The following is a 17,524-nucleotide window of genomic DNA, read 5'->3' as shown; positions in this document are numbered from 1 at the left end:
CAGAGATGGACCCTTCTTGAACAGTTGATCACTGTACACAGAGATGGTCTCTTATTGAATACTTGGTCACTATACTTGCTGGCCAGTATGCTTCTGTTCCCTCTTTCTTTATATGGGAAGCACAAGCACACAAGATAGGGAGGGCGCTCTGTAGGTGAGGCAGCTAAAGGTCAGCGAGGTGGCAGGGTTCACCTGGCTGCAAAGTTGAATTAGACTAGATGGCAGAGGACTGGGCCATTTTTGTCTCCTTGGATCTTGATCCAGGTACAAGGCCTCAAATCAGCTTGCACTCTGCAACTGATGGATAAGGAGATTAGCGGAATAGATGAACTTGTGACTGTCCCTGCCAGGAATGAAGACAGTCTAAGGAGCTGAGTGTGCCCCTCCCTTTGGCTGTCAGTCTGTAGAGACAATGAAGCCTAAGGTATTGGGATTTCCCCAGGAGTCTTATGCTGAGGGGAAGGAAAAAACTGCTGGCTGCCTTAGCGGGAAGGTAAGAGATGTCTCACTGTTCTGACAACTTGTCAGACCACTTTGCAGGAGACTGGAGCTGAGGCAGTAGTTGACACTTCACCTAGAACTGCTGAAGTGTTTCCTCTTCTGTTTAAGTCTAAACTCCCAGGCAGGACCCCAGAGATTGAAAGGGGCACTGTTTGACCTCTATACCCCTCTTTCCTCTGTGTTTCACAATGACTGACTTATTGCAGACTGGTGCCACCTAGATCATTGGGTCTTCTTGGGGTAAACCTCCAACTCTTCCCCGAGTCCCAGTGTCCCCAGCCTTGTGCCCAGTGCCCCAGAGTCTGTGGGAGGCCTCTCCTGACCCTATCTCTGTTCCATCCCACCCCTTTATGAAACTGAGATGTCTATAGTAGAGTGTTCCCAGACAGCCTGAAATTCCTTGAGAGCAAGTGGCTCTCTGAGAGGCCATGTGTGGATGGCTGAAGGCTTCCGGCAGACTCCGAAACTGCATTTTCCAGCAAAATGCAGTTGGAGGACTGGGAGAGGATACCTGACTGGCTCTCTTACTTTTCCTTCACAGCAGAACAAATCGGGAGGCCGGCCCATGGGAGCTCAAATGAAAACTCTTTCAAGGCACCCCCCCTCCCATAATGGGCTTCTGTGGTGCTTGCCTGGGGACTGGTCCATGTAAATGTCTTTTTCACTGTGGCATGCTAAGCTTACCTATGCTTTACAGAAGTAACATGCTGTTTCTCGAGTTTGTCTCAACATCTTGTCCTTACTTGTGAATGGAGTGTTTACAAGCCTTTCAAACTCCTCAAGACTTGCTGAGTCAGTGGCAGGCCTCAGAAGTTCACTTTATTAACAGGGGGTTGAACTGTGTCTCTTGGAAGCGTTAGCCTTTGAATACTGGACCGTTTGGAATATCCTGTTGAAAAACAATGTTGAAATTGAACTGCTGCTCTTTGGATCCTGGCACTGGCAGGATGGGCAAGTGTCATGGTCTCCTTACTGCTAGGAAGCTCCGCAGTCACCAGGGAGATCCAAAGAGGCGTGATAAACAATACAAGAAAGCCCTCTTGGGCATAGCCCTGCAGGCCGGTGTTGGAGATGTTTCTAATGCAAAGAGAATTGTGCAGGAAAAAGTAGGGGTTGATGTCAAACATCCAAATCCTGCTGCCGGATAGCGGGGCACTCAGAACCCAGGAAGCACGTCAGAGTGCAGCAACTCAAGAATGGTGAGAAGGTCCTGGGGTCTGTGCCCAGTGATGGCTGCTTGAACTTCATTGAGGAAGACGATGAAGTCTTGATTGCTGGATTTGGTCGCAAAGGTCACATACGCCCTAGGGTGATACTCCTGGAGCATGCTTTAAGGCTGTTAAAGTAGCTCATGTGGCTCTTTTGGCCCCGTACAAAGGCAAGAATCAAAGATCCAGACCTTACATGTTGACAACGGAAATACTAATAAATTCACATATTCTGGGGAAAAAAAAGAAAAGAAATTGAACTGTTGTAACATCACAGTTGGGAAGCAGGTCCTGCAGGGGGAGGCCGAGTCAAGGGCTCTGACCTACTGAATGGCTTGAGGCCCCTGATACAGGAATAAGTCTACTACTGTGGGAGTGAGTGAGTTCCTGATGAGACTGGGTTGGGCTGGATCTGCTGTCTTGCATGCATTTGCCCTTCTTCCTTCCACAATATGGGAGTCCTCCCCACATATTGGGTTGTGCTCTTGGGTTTCCAGGGCCGTGGCACTGTGATACCCATGAACACTGCTGCTGTTATACTTGGAGGTGCTCCATTAAACCACAAGATGGGCTGAGTCAACTCTGACTCAGCTCGATGCTATCATCCTTTGAGACCCTACCTGTCCCTGACTTCAGTGAGTATCTGGCTCAAATTCTTCAAGAGACCGAGTGGTGGGATGTTGATCCAGCTCTATATCGGGTTCTGTTGGAGATCTGTGACATGAGGTCTGTGCCCTGTCTATGCATGGCCTGTGAGGACTTGGATGAAGGCCATGCACAGACAGAACATGCATAGACAGGGATGCCTGGACTTAAACTTGGGGGAGCTTGAGTAGCTTCGACACTCAGTGTAGCTCTCCTAGTCCCCAACACTGGGCACAGAGGAGACGGCTGCCTGTAACTTAATGTGACCACAGAAGCAGAGCGTGCCGCAGACGGCCAGGAATTTGTAGCCACATCGCCTGTTGCCTGGCTCTCTTCCTTCGTTTCCCCATTTATAAAATGGGGATAGGTAGCCATTCCTTTTCTTGCTTTTATTATAGTATTTTTGGTAAATAGAGATACAAAAGGCTCAGAGTTTACCACTGACAGAGGGTGGAATAGGCCATGGCCCTGTTTGAGTGAGGAGTAACCTGTGTCTCAGGTTTCCCTTCTGTCCCTCAGTTAGATCCCAGCCCTGCTATCTGGTATCCTGGGAATTTGCTCCATCTGAGGAGAAGGCGTTTAATCCCTGGGGTGTGCCTCACATGGGGTGTTCTGAGTGTGTCCTGAGGACTTGGACCAGGCATGGATTCCTTTATCCCTTCCTGTTAACTGTAGGATCTTCCAGAGAAAGGGAAGAGCCCACGTCCAGCTCCTGGGGTCAGGAATGGAAATCATATTCTCGGAGTCATAGGCAGAGCCATAGACTGCTGCTCTAGGTAGAGGGGAAACCCAAGGGGTGTAACATTACAGTGGCCACAGCTTTGGATGGAACAGACAACCTGTCTGGGGATCCTGAAGGGAGGGCTCTAGTTGTATGTGGCTGCCTCCTGATTCAGGGACCCCATCTATCTAGCTAAACGTCTGACATTTCCTGTTGTCTGTCCTCTCACTGTTGTAAGCAGTGTATAGCCATGCGTGGAAAGTCACCTGAGTGAAATTCCAGATTTGTTGGCTGGATTCTGGCCCTCTTCTCCATGGTCTGATCCTAACTACCTTTCTTCCAGCTGTTTTCAGATGCCCGTGTAATGGTCCAGCTGTCTCACTGTCTCTTGTCCTGGGGCATCCCTGCACACTGTGCCCCAGCCACACAGTCTTGTTTCCCAGATAGCTGCACATGTCCAGATGGTCTTATTTTTCCCAAATATTCCCATTTGTCCATGTACCCCCCACAAATATGTCATTGTCCTCTTACCCTCTATGACTGCACTTTGCTTATATTTTTTTTCAGGGTTACATAGTCTAAACAATTAGAATAGAAAGAGCTGTAGTGACAGTTCTGCTCTGACAGCTTGATCCTCTGTCACTTTTCCTAGTTGAAACTTGAGCGGCCCCTTTCTGGCCACCCTCCACCTTTGGAGATGTGAGTCTTTATACCTTGGTGTGCCCCACTGTGGCCATGGGAGGAGAAGCAGGCTTGGTACTGTGGCTCCTTCAGTCAACCTAAGGAACTTTGTTATTCTTGCCAAAGTGGAATTCCATCCAACACATGATGTACTTTGTCCCCAGAAACAGCGAGTGTCTTGGCTGGGGTCTAGCTTAGTCAGTAGCGTGTTTGCCTGGCACGCCAAGGCCCTGGTTTGATGCCTAACACAGCAAACGAAACAAAGCAATGAAACAACACGAGCAGTAATTCCTAAAGCACACTTGAATCGGGCCCCGGAGGTCTCAGTATTGTTCCTACAGGGTGAGAGGCAGCGGGGAGGATACTTCACAGACTATGGAACAACGAACATAACAGTTGTGGAAATGGGGATCCTTGGGGTCGTGAGTGAAGAGCGGAAACCTTTATGGTTTGTGTACGAACAGACTTTCTCTCAGCTGCCTCCTAACACTGGGGCCACTTGAAGAACTTCAGGCACTATGATGAGGTATATCATCTTCTTCCAGGCTTCCTCTTTTTTGCTGCATCTGTTCCATTCTTTTTTGCTGGTACTACAGGTAGACTAGCCTTTCTGCTTGCTCCCAACTAGAGGTTTTTCAGGAGGGGGCATTTCAGCATGCATGGGAGGTCTCTCTGTTCAGAACATGTATGTTCTGGAATGTTCATTGTGTGTGTTGTGTAGCTGTGCTATTCTCTACCTTTTAAGAAGACAGTAATGACCAATCTTGGGGGTAGTCATTTTCTCTTGCTGCTCAATCAACATCCAAGGGCACAGTTTTCCTCTTGGTTAAATATACACATATGCATGCCTTCATTTTTGTATGTCTGGATAGGCAAGTATGTTCTCTGTGTCCGTGATTTCTAAGGATGATCTAAAATCAAAGCTCGGGGGATGAATTAGAACAAAGTGTATCGACTCAATGTGTGAAAGTGCTGTAATAAAACTCTTTGTACGATGATTCTAAGAGTTAACTTTTAAAAAACAACAAAGCATGAGTTGGAGCTCGGAGCTTGTGGGTAAAGTTGGATGTGTGTGGAGCGTCACGAGTGTCAGTTTCTCTTCCGGGACTCAGTGAGCATGTGAGAATGACGCTGGTAGTTTCTTTATACAGGATTTTAAAGGACCAGGATGAGGCCATAAAAGCTCCATTATGAGTCTGTCTTCTGTAAAGCAGCATGAAAAGGGTGTGGGTTCTAATTTAGGGATGCTAGAGTGTTAGGGATGCTGGTGAGTTAGGGATGCTGTCAGATTAGAGGTACTGGTGGTTTAGCTGTGTTGTAGGGTTAGGGCCATTGGTAATTTGAGCCAGAATATTGAGGGCATTACTGAACACACCACTCCTTGCATTTTGGAATTAAACATCTATAGTATGTACTTCAGAAGGATTCTGGAAGAAGGGACATGGCTCTCAAGGCCTGGGTGAGTTTACAGTTTCACTTCAGAAGACTTCCCACAGAACACTTGGCCACAGGAGTCTCTTTCTGCTGACCTTGGGCTTGTGATCTGCGGTGGGATGAGTCAGTGGGAGGTCCTAGGTCCCGTCCTCTGTAATGTGGGTGGCTGTTGGTGGAAGCTGGCCTTGTGTGCAGAGCTGCCTCAGCTCTCAGGGTGGAGGGAACAGTACAGGGTGTGAGCTGAGCATGCCCATGTACATGCTCGTGTGTGTGTGTTTGTGCACGCGCGTGCGCGCACATGTGTGTGTGACTGGACATAGTAAAGTTTCTGCTGCTTGCTGACACTGGTCGACAGCTAGTGTGAAAGTTGCCTGTCTGATTATATATCCCTGGGCTGACCCTGGCAATAAAAACTACAACTGTCTGGCCTTTTTTTCTAGCATTTTCTGCTTGCTTTTCCTTACTTTTCTTCAGGAAATCTCTGGAACACGGGTACACAGGTTGTTGGGCATTCTTAGCTCAGCTTTGGTCCCTGGGAAGTTGTCTCTATGTTCACACCAGGCCCTGGGAGCCTGCACCCTGGCTGTATCCCTATTGTTCTTGGCTTTCATGGTATCTTCTGATCCTGGAAGTGCCCCTTGTACTTTGAACCAGGGACGGTCCTCTCACTACCCTCAGAAATTTGAGACAGGAGGTTGAAAGTCGCCAGCTCCTCAAGGTTGTTGGGCAGGGAGTCAGTCAGTGGCTTAGTGATGACATGCTGGCCTGGCGGATGGGCTGGGCCATAGTCCTGAGCAGACTCTAGGGAGATCTGAGGCCTCCCTTCCAGGCCTTTTCTCTTTTGGGGGTTTGAACCCAGCTTTCACACTCCCCACCCGTCAGAAGATGGGGAGGGTGCTTCTAGGGTCCCAGTTTCCTGTCTAAACACAGGGCTGAGCTCCACGGGCTCTTCGCCTCTGGTTATATGATCCATGAGCTCACCTGGGACGGCACACACATTTTTCCACTCTCCCTCCTCCTCCCCCTCCTCCGGGTAAGAGAACAGGCTGGGCCTACCTGTCTTGTTGTCCTGGGGAGGGTTTGAGAAAGAGATGGCTCCTTTCCTAATCTCACTGAAAGGTTATGGAAGGAACCCAGCCCATGGGTGTATCATTCCCCGAAATCCCTCTTACAACTGGTTCCCAAGGGGGCCTGAGCTTGCCACACTCTGAATGACAGAGTTAGGCCAGATCTCCAGAGTACACTGCTATTTGCTGCCCCCTTGAGAGTGAATGGCAGAAGTGTAGGAGGAGGCTGGGGAAAACTCAGCTGCAGAGGAGGGTGCACCTGCTGCTGCTCTCGGGCTCTCTGTTGTCTCCTCTCCAGACTGCTCCCTGTGGACCATCCTGGCCCTTCCTTGTAAGGGCTGCCTTAGGGTCGCTGACACAGGCATACTCCGAGTGTAAGAGTCTTAGAGGCCCGGCTGTTGGCCCCAGCTGTGTTTTCACAAGGATGCTTGGCCGAGTGTAACTGCTTATTAAATGAAAAAAGCCGCATGTGCTGCCAAAGACACATGTTTAGGAAGTGACTGGTTAAAACTAGCTAAACGAGTTTCTTTCCTGAATGCTTTCTCAGAGCCTGCCCCATGCTGCTGTGTATAATGAACTTCTAAGAGGTAGAATTACAGCCCAACCGTGGAAACTGAGTGGAAGGGAAGGCAAGCTCTGTCCAAGGCAGGGGCTGAAATCCAGATGGGACAGTTCAGTGAATAAAGGCTCTTGCCATGGAGCCTTGTGGCCTGAGGTTGATCCCCGTTATCCATTTGGCAAAAGGAGAGAATTAATCCCTTACAGGTTAGCCTCTCATCTTCAGATGTGTATCACAGCACGCGCCTGCCCACATCCATACCCAAATACACACAAATAAACATAAAGTTTAAGATGATGATGATACCCAGATGGGCAAATTCTTTCTCCAGTGTGAGTGTGCATGTTCTTTGTGTGGCCTCATTTGTTTGTTTCCTTCATTCTTCTCTCCTTTTTCATGTCTCATTTTTATATTAAAATTATAGTTTCATATATGATATATAGGATATATACCATTTTCAAGCTAGGACTGGCAAGATGGCTCAGTTGTTAAGAGCACTTGCTTTGCAGTCACGTGATCTAGAATTTGGATTCTGGCACCTACATAGTAAGACGGTCATTCTGTGCAAACAGTAACCCCAGCTCCCTGGGAGATGAGACAAGATGCTTGGGGCCTTCAAACTTCCAGCCTGAGAAAATAGAGTCCCAGGTTCAGGAAGAGACACAGTCTCAAAGGCGTAGGTATTCAACAATAGATGACAATTCCCGGTGCCCCTTTTGTGGCCTCTGTGCATTTCAAACACACCCACTCACTCACAGTCACATACAAGTGTACACAGACACACACACACACACACACACTTCTTTTTTTTTACCATTCTTATCATTTTTAAATATACAGATCAGCACCATATGCATTCATATTGCTGTGTAGCTATGACCACTGTCAATCTATGGAACTCTTCCTATTGCAGAACCAAACTCCTGTGCCTATAAAATACCAGTCTCTATCATCCACTACCCTACCTCTGGCTGCCCTTCTCTGCCTTGCCTGGATGGATCTGACTAGGATAGGCCCCTCCTATCGGTGCAGTGGTAGCCACATTTTTGCTTGCCCTTCATTCTTTTTTTTTTTTAATTTTTAAAATTTTTTTTATTTATACGAGTACACTACAGCTGTCTTCAGACACACCAGAAGAGGGCCTCAGATCCCATTACAGATGGTTGTGAGCCACCACGTGGTTGCTGGGAATTGAACTCAGGACCTCTGGCAGAACAGTCAGTGCTCTTAACCGCCGAGCCATCTCTCCAGCCCTCACCCTTCATTTTTTTTTTGAGTTGCTTTTACTCACCCTTTCTCCTCCTCTGGCCTACATGATAGAGAATATCAGCCTTTTCGTTTATATTTTATAGACAGAGTTAACTGAAAACTTAAAGACAAGCGGTTGAATTGATTACATTCCCGCCATCTCTGGCATCCTTCTGCCTCACTCCTTACCCACCTGACTCCAGCCTCTCATCTGAAACTATGCCAGCTTTCAGGTCAGTTCTGAGCTTCTTCTTTTGTCACCTCAGTGGTTGTTCTCTTACTTCCTGTCACATGTCCCCTCCCCCGCTCCCCAATGCACATACTCCGTTGTCTTTTTCTCTTTCTGTTCCATGGCCTGGGTGGTTCAGGTTGGTGAGGGCTTGACTGGGCCCTGCTCCATGCACACAGCCTCCCGCCATACTCCAGGTGAGTAGCACCAAACTTCCCCCAGAGACTGAAACATCCACCACAGTACAGAGACGCACAGGTGGCCTTCTCTTTCCCTCCGGTGGTTGGTGCATGTAGGTTCTATGAGGTTTGGAGCATTATCAGAAAATTACCACAGCATTATCAGAAAAGCGGGTGGGAATGATTGCAGCCAATCCCAGACCTCCCTGGGATGCATTAGTATTGATGCTGTGTCTAATGAGTTGACAAGGATGTGTGTGCGAAGGAAAGGCCTGAGGGATGGTCTTGCATGTATAAAAGGCTCACCCTTTTATAGTTGGACATATAGGACATATAGTTGTTGATTGTGTCCCCAGGAGCATACTGGGCGGTTATCACAGCTGAAGACGGGCATATTCGAGGATGAGCTACCTCAGGTTGATTCTGAAGCCTACACTGTGGACCCCACTGTCACCCTGCTTGGCTCTGTGCCCACTGCTGTCCGTCAACCACCTCCCTCCTCACAGGACTAGAGGTGAATCCTATCCTGCTGAGGATGGTATTTGAAAGTAGCAGGGGGCTAGGCGGGGCCTAAAGGGCCCTTTAATGGGTCTTCTAGCCTGCAGTGATTAGAATCATCAGAGGAATTTAGGAAATAAAAACATTTTGAATTCATCTGTGTTGAGGTGGTACCCATGGATCTTGCCACAGTTCACCTCAGGTGATTCTAACACTCCCCTCTCCCCCCTCCCTTTCACTCCTCTCTTTCATTTTCAAACCTAACATGCTGGGGACCAGGTAGGTAACATTACAAATCAGAACCCACTTGCAAATGCCGGAGCCAACATCTGGTCTAGTTTGAGGCCTCGAAACGGCTATTCTGATGCCTGTTTTCTCACCTGGTTGCCCCCTAGTTCTCATCCAGGTCTCTGTGGTTTCTGCCTGCTTGGATACAAGAAAGCCCTCAACCATACATGGGGTGTGTAAACCCTAGCAGGACCCTGCCCATACACCAGAAACCCTGGAGGAGGTGGTAAGCCTCCCCTGAGAAGAAGCACAAGACAGCAGACTCTCTTTGGAGGCATGGGGCCCTCTGCCCTGGACAAGGCTTGACTAGAATCGTTCTTTTCTATAAGCCCAGACTAGTCTTCAGGGACAAGCCGGTTCAGCAGGAGTTACCACAGCTTGAGGAATAGCGGACATCAGTTAGGAAAGGGTAAAAGGTGGTGATGGTGAAGGATGGATTTGGTCCCTGAGAATATAGTTCTTGCTCAGGGAAGGTGGGCCGAGTGATGGAGAATCCCCTCACCCACTGTATCATCAGCTCATCTATTCATCTGTTGAGCAAATATTTGTTGGGTACAGAGGATTAGTGCATCTACCATGCCTGAGTCCTTGCAGTGAATGAGAACTAGAACCCAGACTGGGGGTGGGGGTGGTGTCTCAGCTCTCGGGGAGATTATAGCCTGACTCCATAGTCCTCTTCATATACCCCTCCCATGACTTCTTTATTATTAAGTTCAGAGATGCAATAGACAGGATGTCATCTCGTTTCCCAGCCACTCCCAAGGGAATGGACTCAACCCTTAGATGAACTGACTGACCAGGGTTGCAACAAGGGCCTTGAGAGCTGAATCCACCCTAGTCCTATGCTGCCAAGGCCCGGGGCTGCAAACCCTGCATTGCACCATTTGTTATGCTGAGATTTTAGCTTTTTGTCACTGACAGCTACAAGACACACAGCCCAGTGAAAGGCAAGACCTCATTTGCTTGAAACTTTGATTTCAAATCTTCTACAGGTCAGTGCCTGACAGCTTCTTCAGTTCCCAGGGACAGTGGCCTTTCTCACCCACATGAACACTATACATACCTGAACATCTCTCAGTTGCTGCCCGGCAGCTAAACAGCGAGGTAGCCATGAGTCCCCTGTCCCTTTGGTTGTCATGCTTGCTTAACTCTTCACCCTGCTTTTGTCTGCTTATGATAGACCCTCCAATTAAACCAGAAACCAACATACAGCCTCCTCAGGGTGGGCCAGAGACGCTTCCCTCAGCCTGTGGAGAGAAAGGAGAACTTCTGACAAGGCTGCAGTTAACTTGGCTGTGTATTATTATTATTATTATTATTATTATTATATTAATTCACTTTACAACTCAGTATCACCCCTTCTTCCAATACCCTCTCACATAGTCTTCCCCCATTCCACTTAGAAGGGGAAACCCCTCTCTGGGTGTCAACCCCCTCATTCCACTCCCACCCCCACTCCCACTCCCATTCTCATACCTCTCACCCCCACCCATCATAACTTGTCTGTCTTAACAGAGACACAGAGAGGCAGCCTTCCTACCTGTTTTTCTGAGGTGCTTGGGACTGAGTCTAGCACATGCTACGCAGGTGCTCTCCCACTGATCTATAGTCATGGCTTCTTCGTTTTTATTTCTAGACAGAGTCTCAGTAAGCTGCCCAGCTTCTTCACTATATAGCCCCAGATAGATGGCCTTGGACTTTGGGTCTTCATGTCTTAGCCCCTGGAGGAGCTGGAATTACAGACCTGTACCATTAGGTCTGCCTTTCCTTTTCTTCCTCCCTCCCTCCCTCCCTCCCTCCCTCCCTCCCTCCCTCCCTCCCTCCCTCCCTCTCTCCCTCCTTCCCTCCCTCCCTCCCCCTTCCCCCTCCCTCTCTCCCTCCCTCCTTCCCTCCCTTCCTCCCTCCATCCCCTTCCTTTTCTTCCTTCTCTCCCTTCCTTCTTCCCTCCTTCCCTTCTTTTACCTATTAAGCATTAAAAATGCACTTAATTTTTGAGGAACTGATAATTGTGGCAAAGGTCAGTAGTAACTGATACTTCTGTTGTTGGCTGGGTCTTGGTTGGCAAGAGTATGCCCATGTTCTCTGCAGTTTTAGTGGGAAGAATGTTCTGAGATCTGAAAACAGCTCCTAACTGAGGCTACTGTATTTTACAGTGTTCACCGGGGTGAGCAATGGGGAGTTGGGCTGGGGGTGGGAGGTGGTGCTCTGTTTTGGGGAGTGGAAGGGAAACACCACAGTGGAACCCAGGGCCCTTTGTCTCATTTCCAGTGTATGTTAGGTGTTATATGTGATTTTGCTTGGGAATAAAAAGCTTCTGCCTCCAAAGGTTGAAGATTCCCTCCTCTAGGCTGGGAGCGGTGGTGTGGAGAAGGGAAAGATGGGGTGGGGGTGGGTCGAGGAAGAGGGACATAAGTCCACCATTTGGCAGGTGTTTCAAGTAGGCGCTCTCTCTCTCTCTCTCTCTCTCTCTCTCTCTCTCTCTCTCTCTCTCACATACACACACACACACACACACACACACACACACACAAATCAATGCAGGGGCTGTGCATACCTAGCCTTCGTGGCAGGCCAGCAGGCTGGACAGCTACCAACACCACACAAGTGACCTGCTTTAGTCAGGAACAACTGACTTTAAATGTTAACCTTATCTAAACAAAACAAAACAAAACAAATATTAGAAAATCATCTAGAGTACACTGATGTTTGATCAGGTATTTGGGTACCTCAGCCTAGCTGTTGAAGTATGAAATTAACTCTCCAGTCTCCTTAAGTGCTTTTCATACCTGGGCAGTGTTGGTGGGCAACAGAGCCAGGTGAGCCCTGGTCTCTTCCCACACAGACGATTCTTTGCATAGGAAGCAGTAGAGCATGGCTTCCTCAACGTATTGAGTGTTACTTTATATAAACATACTGTAAAAGATACTCAAAGGTGAAGATATGGGTGAGGCCCAGAGGATCTGGCAGAGGTTTTCCTGTTAGGACCTGAGGAATGATGGTCAGGGCACAGAGGTTCAGGTGTTGAAGGGTGCACACGACTTGGAAACCAGAGTAGACCAGGAGGATGCTGATCACTCATGGCTTTCTCCAGATCAACAGCTGCAGCCAGATGTTCAGGATGACTACAGAAAAAAGGAGCTGGAGAGATGGCTCAGTGGTTAAGAGGACTGGATACTCTTCTGGAGGACCTGGGTTCAATTCCTAGCACCTACATGGCAGGCAACTCACAACCGTCTGTAACTCTAGTTCCAGGGGATCTGACAGTCACACCAATGCACATAAAATAAAATAAAATAAAATAAAATAAAATAAAATAAAATAAAATAAAATAAAATAAATACAGAAAATGTGCACCTGTATTAAGCAAGTACAGACATTGCCATTAACTTCTGAATAGAACACTCTAATAACTTCCTATAGCATTCTTTTGGTGGTGACAGTGTTTTGTTTGTTTTTGGTTGGATGGTTGGTTGGTTGGTTGATTAGTTGGTTTTGTTCTTTGAGAGAGGGTCTCATGTAGCCTAGCCTGACCTTGAACTTCTGGTCCCCTTTCTGTCTGCATCCTGAGTGCCGAGACTGCAGGCATGCCCAACTGTGCCTGGTTCATGTATGTGGTCCTGGCGCTCAAACCCAAGGCTTTGTGCACAATAGACAAACGTTCTGCCAAAGGAGCCATATCCCAAGGCCTTTACACAATACCTTTGTTTCATTAGATATCATCTGGAGACATGCGCATGGGTCACAAGTGCTATAGCATTTTATAGAAACTTAAATGTTCAGGAATCTTGGTGTCCTTAGTGGGGACTCCAGGATCAACTCTTAACTCTTCTCCAGAGACTTGGAGTCAAGAGCCCAAGGTCGTGGAGGGGTTTTGAAGACATTATTTCAACACTTGCTCTTAATAAATGTGGTGTTTTCATTGAAATCTCACAAAGCCACACAGCTTACCCATGGTAGGACTCAGCAGGGATCTCTCTCACTCAATAGTCCCTTCTCCCCCTCCTTAGCTTTGCCCATCTTTTCACAAGCTGTGAGGCTTTGCAAATTCAGAACTGTGGAGACCGATGGAGGAGTCCATCCATTTTTTTTCTCAACAACTTTTTTCCTTCTGTTCTCTAGGTTGTCCCTTCCCCCTTATCATACGTATTAACTCCCCTATTTATACATATTTTCTGTCTCCCGTAGACACGGATGCAGAGTTTGAATCCAGATCCCAAAGCCCGGTATACAAGCATCTATGGCGCCCTCAAGAGGATCATGCGCACTGAAGGCTTCTGGAGGCCGCTGCGAGGCCTGAACGTGATGATGATGGGGGCGGGGCCTGCGCACGCCATGTATTTTGCCTGCTATGAAAACATGAAAAGGACTTTAAATGACGTTTTCAGCCACCAAGGAAACAGCCATCTAGCTAATGGTATTTTGAAAGCGTTTGTCTGGAGCTGGGAAGCTCTTCTCTTCAGTGCTTGCTCCCTGGGGGCTTCCTCCCCAGGACCCAGCAGCCTTCATCCTCATCCAGTTTGCTCAGGAACAGAGAACTCTAGGGTCACGTGAATGCGCGCACACGTTTCTTTTTTTTTTTTTTTATTCAATCCCTCTTTCTCTGGGGGAAGCTGGTGGTAGATGTGTTTTGGTATTTGGTATTTATTATTGTGTGGCTTTTTTTTTTTTTGCTTTAAAAAAATCACTCGAAACAATTAATGATCAGTCATAGGAAAAGAAATTCTTTTGAATGCTGGATGCAAAACAAAACACAGAAAAGGACAGCTTCTTTGAGACTATTTAAAAACTGGTACAGCAGGTATCTCCAGCGCCAGGATCTAACTAAGCTTTGAAAGGTCAAGACGTTTTATGCTGACAGAGGACTCCGAGCCACTGTGGAAGGCCATCCCTACTTTAAGCTGCAGGAGATTCGGGCTTTTGACCCCCCCAGCCTCCTCCGTGTGTCTGAGTCGCATCTTTCTGCAAGCCAGGGCTGAACTAGTTTCCTGTGGTTGATCCAGGGAGGGCAGGTGGATGGGAATGGGGCATCAGCTCTTACAGAAGGCAGAGCCAATGGGCTGGGCCAACTACTAGCAAGGGTGGGACTTTAACGGGCTTTTCAGTGGGTGGGAGAGGACCGTGGATGGCAAAGCAACATAAAATGATGTTCATTTTGACAGAATTCACTCTGAGGAATGGAGAAGTGAATATAATCAGCAGCAATCCTCTCTTTTGCTTTTTATTCCACAAAACAGTATCCTTCCTGTGAGCCACCCTTAGACCCAGGCTAACATCATTTGCCTTTTCAGCTGGTGACCATTCTTTAAATTGATTACTTCGGTCACCAAGAGCCATGCCCTCATGCTTCTGAGGTGGTGCTAACAGACCCTCTTTCACCCAAACCACCTTATGTAATGGTTTGGCTCCTTGAAGGAGACTAGGAGATTTGACAAAACCCAGCCCTACACCAGGGTTTGCCCAATGCTATCCCTGTAGCCTTATGGTAAATGCTGTGATCATTGTCACCTTTCTGGGGATAATTGTGTGAGTGTCTATGTGTGCAGTAAGTAGGAGGCACTAGGTGCCTTCCTGAGAAGTGGCCTGTAGTCTGTCCCTCGTCCCTCCCTCTTTCCACGGCCGTTGTAATTAACAGGCAGCTGCACTGCCGTGGAAGGCCCTGGGAAGCCAGAAGCAGAATTCAGGCTTTCAAAGCCAGGCTGGAGGAGTCTTCAGATGAAGTCGTTCACTCACAGGGCCGGTCCTAAGAATGGACAAGGGAATACAAGTCTGCAGTAGGCAATGCCTGCGGTGTGGTTCCAGAGCTCTAACTTCCCAAGGTTGATATATAAACCAAAGGAGCCGCTGAGGTTTAGATGGAACAGTGCTCTGGATAGCTGCCTCCCTACTGCTGTTCAGAGTGTCTGCCACCACTTTGGGATTTACAAATTTACTCACCTTGGCTGAGCTGCTAGGCAACTTTGAGCCTTAGAAAGCTAAGTCCAGCGTTTATCTGACTTAAGTTCATGGAACTTCCCAGAACAGCAGGTGACAGTGGGTAATTTTCTGGAGTTTGTTTTGCAGGGATAGCTGGGAGTATGGCCACCCTACTCCACGATGCAGTAATGAATCCAGCAGAAGGTAATGTTCCGTGGCTACAGGGAGGGACCATGGGGGATTGGTAGAGAGGCCGAAGGAGCTGGGGGAGGAAGGTGGGCAAGGGCTGGCTTCATTGGAGCCTGCGGGAAGACTGCATTCCCCATATATTACTGAGGGTCTCCAGAAAGCCAGCGAGCACTGGGGCTCTAGGAGCATTCCATTGTGGAAACAGCTAAGCAGAGATGTCTGCATACCTGTAGCATCCTGGGAGGAGTTAGAAACTAATCTTTAGGCCCTGCCCCTGGACCACTGGGACAGAAAACCTGGGGGTTGCTTTGCATGCTAATAACTACTGTGCAACCTGTGTGTTCAGGGGGTGTGCACTGCATACACACACACACACACACACACACACACACACACACATACACACACATCTGACCCTGTTAATTGTCTCCTGTCACAGACAAATCTAGAGAGAATTGTTTCTATCTCATTTTGTGGGTTAAATTCCTCAGCCCCATTAGTATAGAATCTCACCATGCAACCCAGGATGCCCTAGAACTTTCTCTGAGGCCCAGGCTAGCCCAAACTCTGAACCTTCCTGCCTCAGCCTCCTGAGTACTGGGGTTAGAGACACACCCAGCCTATTTTTTTTTCTTAATTTGTAAGATGGTGGCAAATTTCCAGAAACAATGAATATAGAGAATTATTAACCCTCTGCACTTCTAAAATTAATGTGGCCATTTTGAAGGGGGCTACTTTACTTCTTTTGAATATTGGGGGTCCTCTTATAAAGTAAGGCAGTATTTATAACCCACTTGGCATCCTTATGCATGCTTAAACCATCCCTGGCTTACTCCTAGGGTTCAGTACAGTGTAAGTAGATGCTGTGTGACCTCCCTTAGGGAATGACGCTTAGGAAAAGATCTGCTTATGTTCGGTACAGACTATTTTCTTTTCTGATTATTTTCATTTACAGTTAGTTAAATCTGCAGATACAGTATCATGCTATAGAGGAACTGACTAGCTGTATAGACCTTAGGATTCTTTCTTTTTTAAAAATCTATTCATATGGGGACCTGACAACGACAGTCACTCGGTCAATGTTAACTAACCAAAGAGTTTGTTTATTTAAACATTTTTTCTAAAAACAAACAAACAAACAAACAAACAAGGTGGTATTATGTAACCCAGGCTAGTCTTAAAATCTCTATCCCCTGACTTGGCCTCTATATTTCTAAATTATAAGTAAATGCTACTATACCTGGTGTTTATATTTTTAATTTTTTTTATGTGGATGGGTGTTTTGTTTGTATGCATTTATGTGTATCTGGTACCCACAGAAGCCAGAAGAGGGTATACGGGATCTCCTGGAACTGGAGTTACAGACAGTTGTGAGTCTTTTTATGGGTGCTGGGAATCAAATCCAGGTCCTCTGGAAGAGCAGCAAGTGCTCTTAACATTGAACCCATCTCTCTGGTCCCCATCCTCTTGAGTGTGTATTTTTTGTAAGACTTACAGGAGGCTCATCTCCCTTTCCCCCTTGGCGTGACTCTTGACTCAATTAGGTCCCTATTTAAAGATCGAGCGTCTTGGCAGTGTGTAGGTACCATTGAAACTCTAGGGAATACACTTTATTGTCTCTGGTCCTATGAACCATTGGTTCATTCTGTCTTAAAGCCAAGATCCCAGGAGTACTATGGTAGAGATTAAAATCAGACAAGATAGATAGATCACTGAGAAATCAGGGATAATCTTATAGGTCAGTGTTTTGTTTTGATACAGGATTTCACTATGTATTCTTGGCTGGCCCGGAATTCCCTGTGTAGACCAGGCTGGCCCTTAGCTTATAGAGATCCACCTGTTTGTGCGTCCTAAGGGCTGGACTTAATATTATGTGCCACCATGCTTGGCTCAGGGACAAGGACAGGTCAGGGAGAGGGTAGTATATGGAAGGCTAGGCTTGGGGATCAGCTAATCGAGCCTGAAGTAACCGCCTGATTTGGGAATCATCTCTCATTCAAGCTTCAGACCGGAAATTATTTAGAAGTACCTACTTTCCTTGAGCAAAGTCATAAAGTTGAGGTGGGCTACCTGGAGCTGGCCTTCCATGGCCTCTTAGCTGGGGCTATATGTGTGCTGTCTTGGTATCTGTCACCGGTGTGTATTCTAACATGCTTGTTTCTCT

At 47.4% G+C, this 17,524-nt stretch overlaps 1 protein-coding gene and 1 pseudogene across 3 annotated transcripts in view; both read left to right on the top strand.

Annotated features, from left to right (window-relative positions):
* Positions 1–17,524, top strand: part of Slc25a37 (solute carrier family 25 member 37) — a 41,653-nt gene that overhangs the window by 22,780 nt on the left and 1,349 nt on the right. For 2 of the 3 annotated variants that reach the window (XM_028758783.1, XM_028758784.1), the window contains exons 2-3: positions 13,444–13,672; positions 15,319–15,375. In XM_028758783.1, coding sequence (XP_028614616.1) covers positions 13,444–13,672; positions 15,319–15,375 — 286 coding nt within the window. Of the gene's footprint in view, positions 1–13,443; positions 13,673–13,951; positions 14,197–15,318; positions 15,376–17,524 lie in introns of those variants that run through there. The other variant, XM_028758785.1, reaches the window with a different exon arrangement.
* LOC114613412 lies at positions 1,449–1,968 on the top strand (annotated as a pseudogene).

This window comes from Grammomys surdaster, unplaced genomic scaffold, assembly GCF_004785775.1.
Source record: "Grammomys surdaster isolate TR1022 unplaced genomic scaffold, NIH_TR_1.0 126219, whole genome shotgun sequence".
NCBI lineage: Eukaryota > Metazoa > Chordata > Mammalia > Rodentia > Muridae > Grammomys > Grammomys surdaster.
The sequence above is the reverse complement of the archived record's forward strand: the minus strand, read 5'-3'. Positions and strand labels throughout refer to the sequence as shown.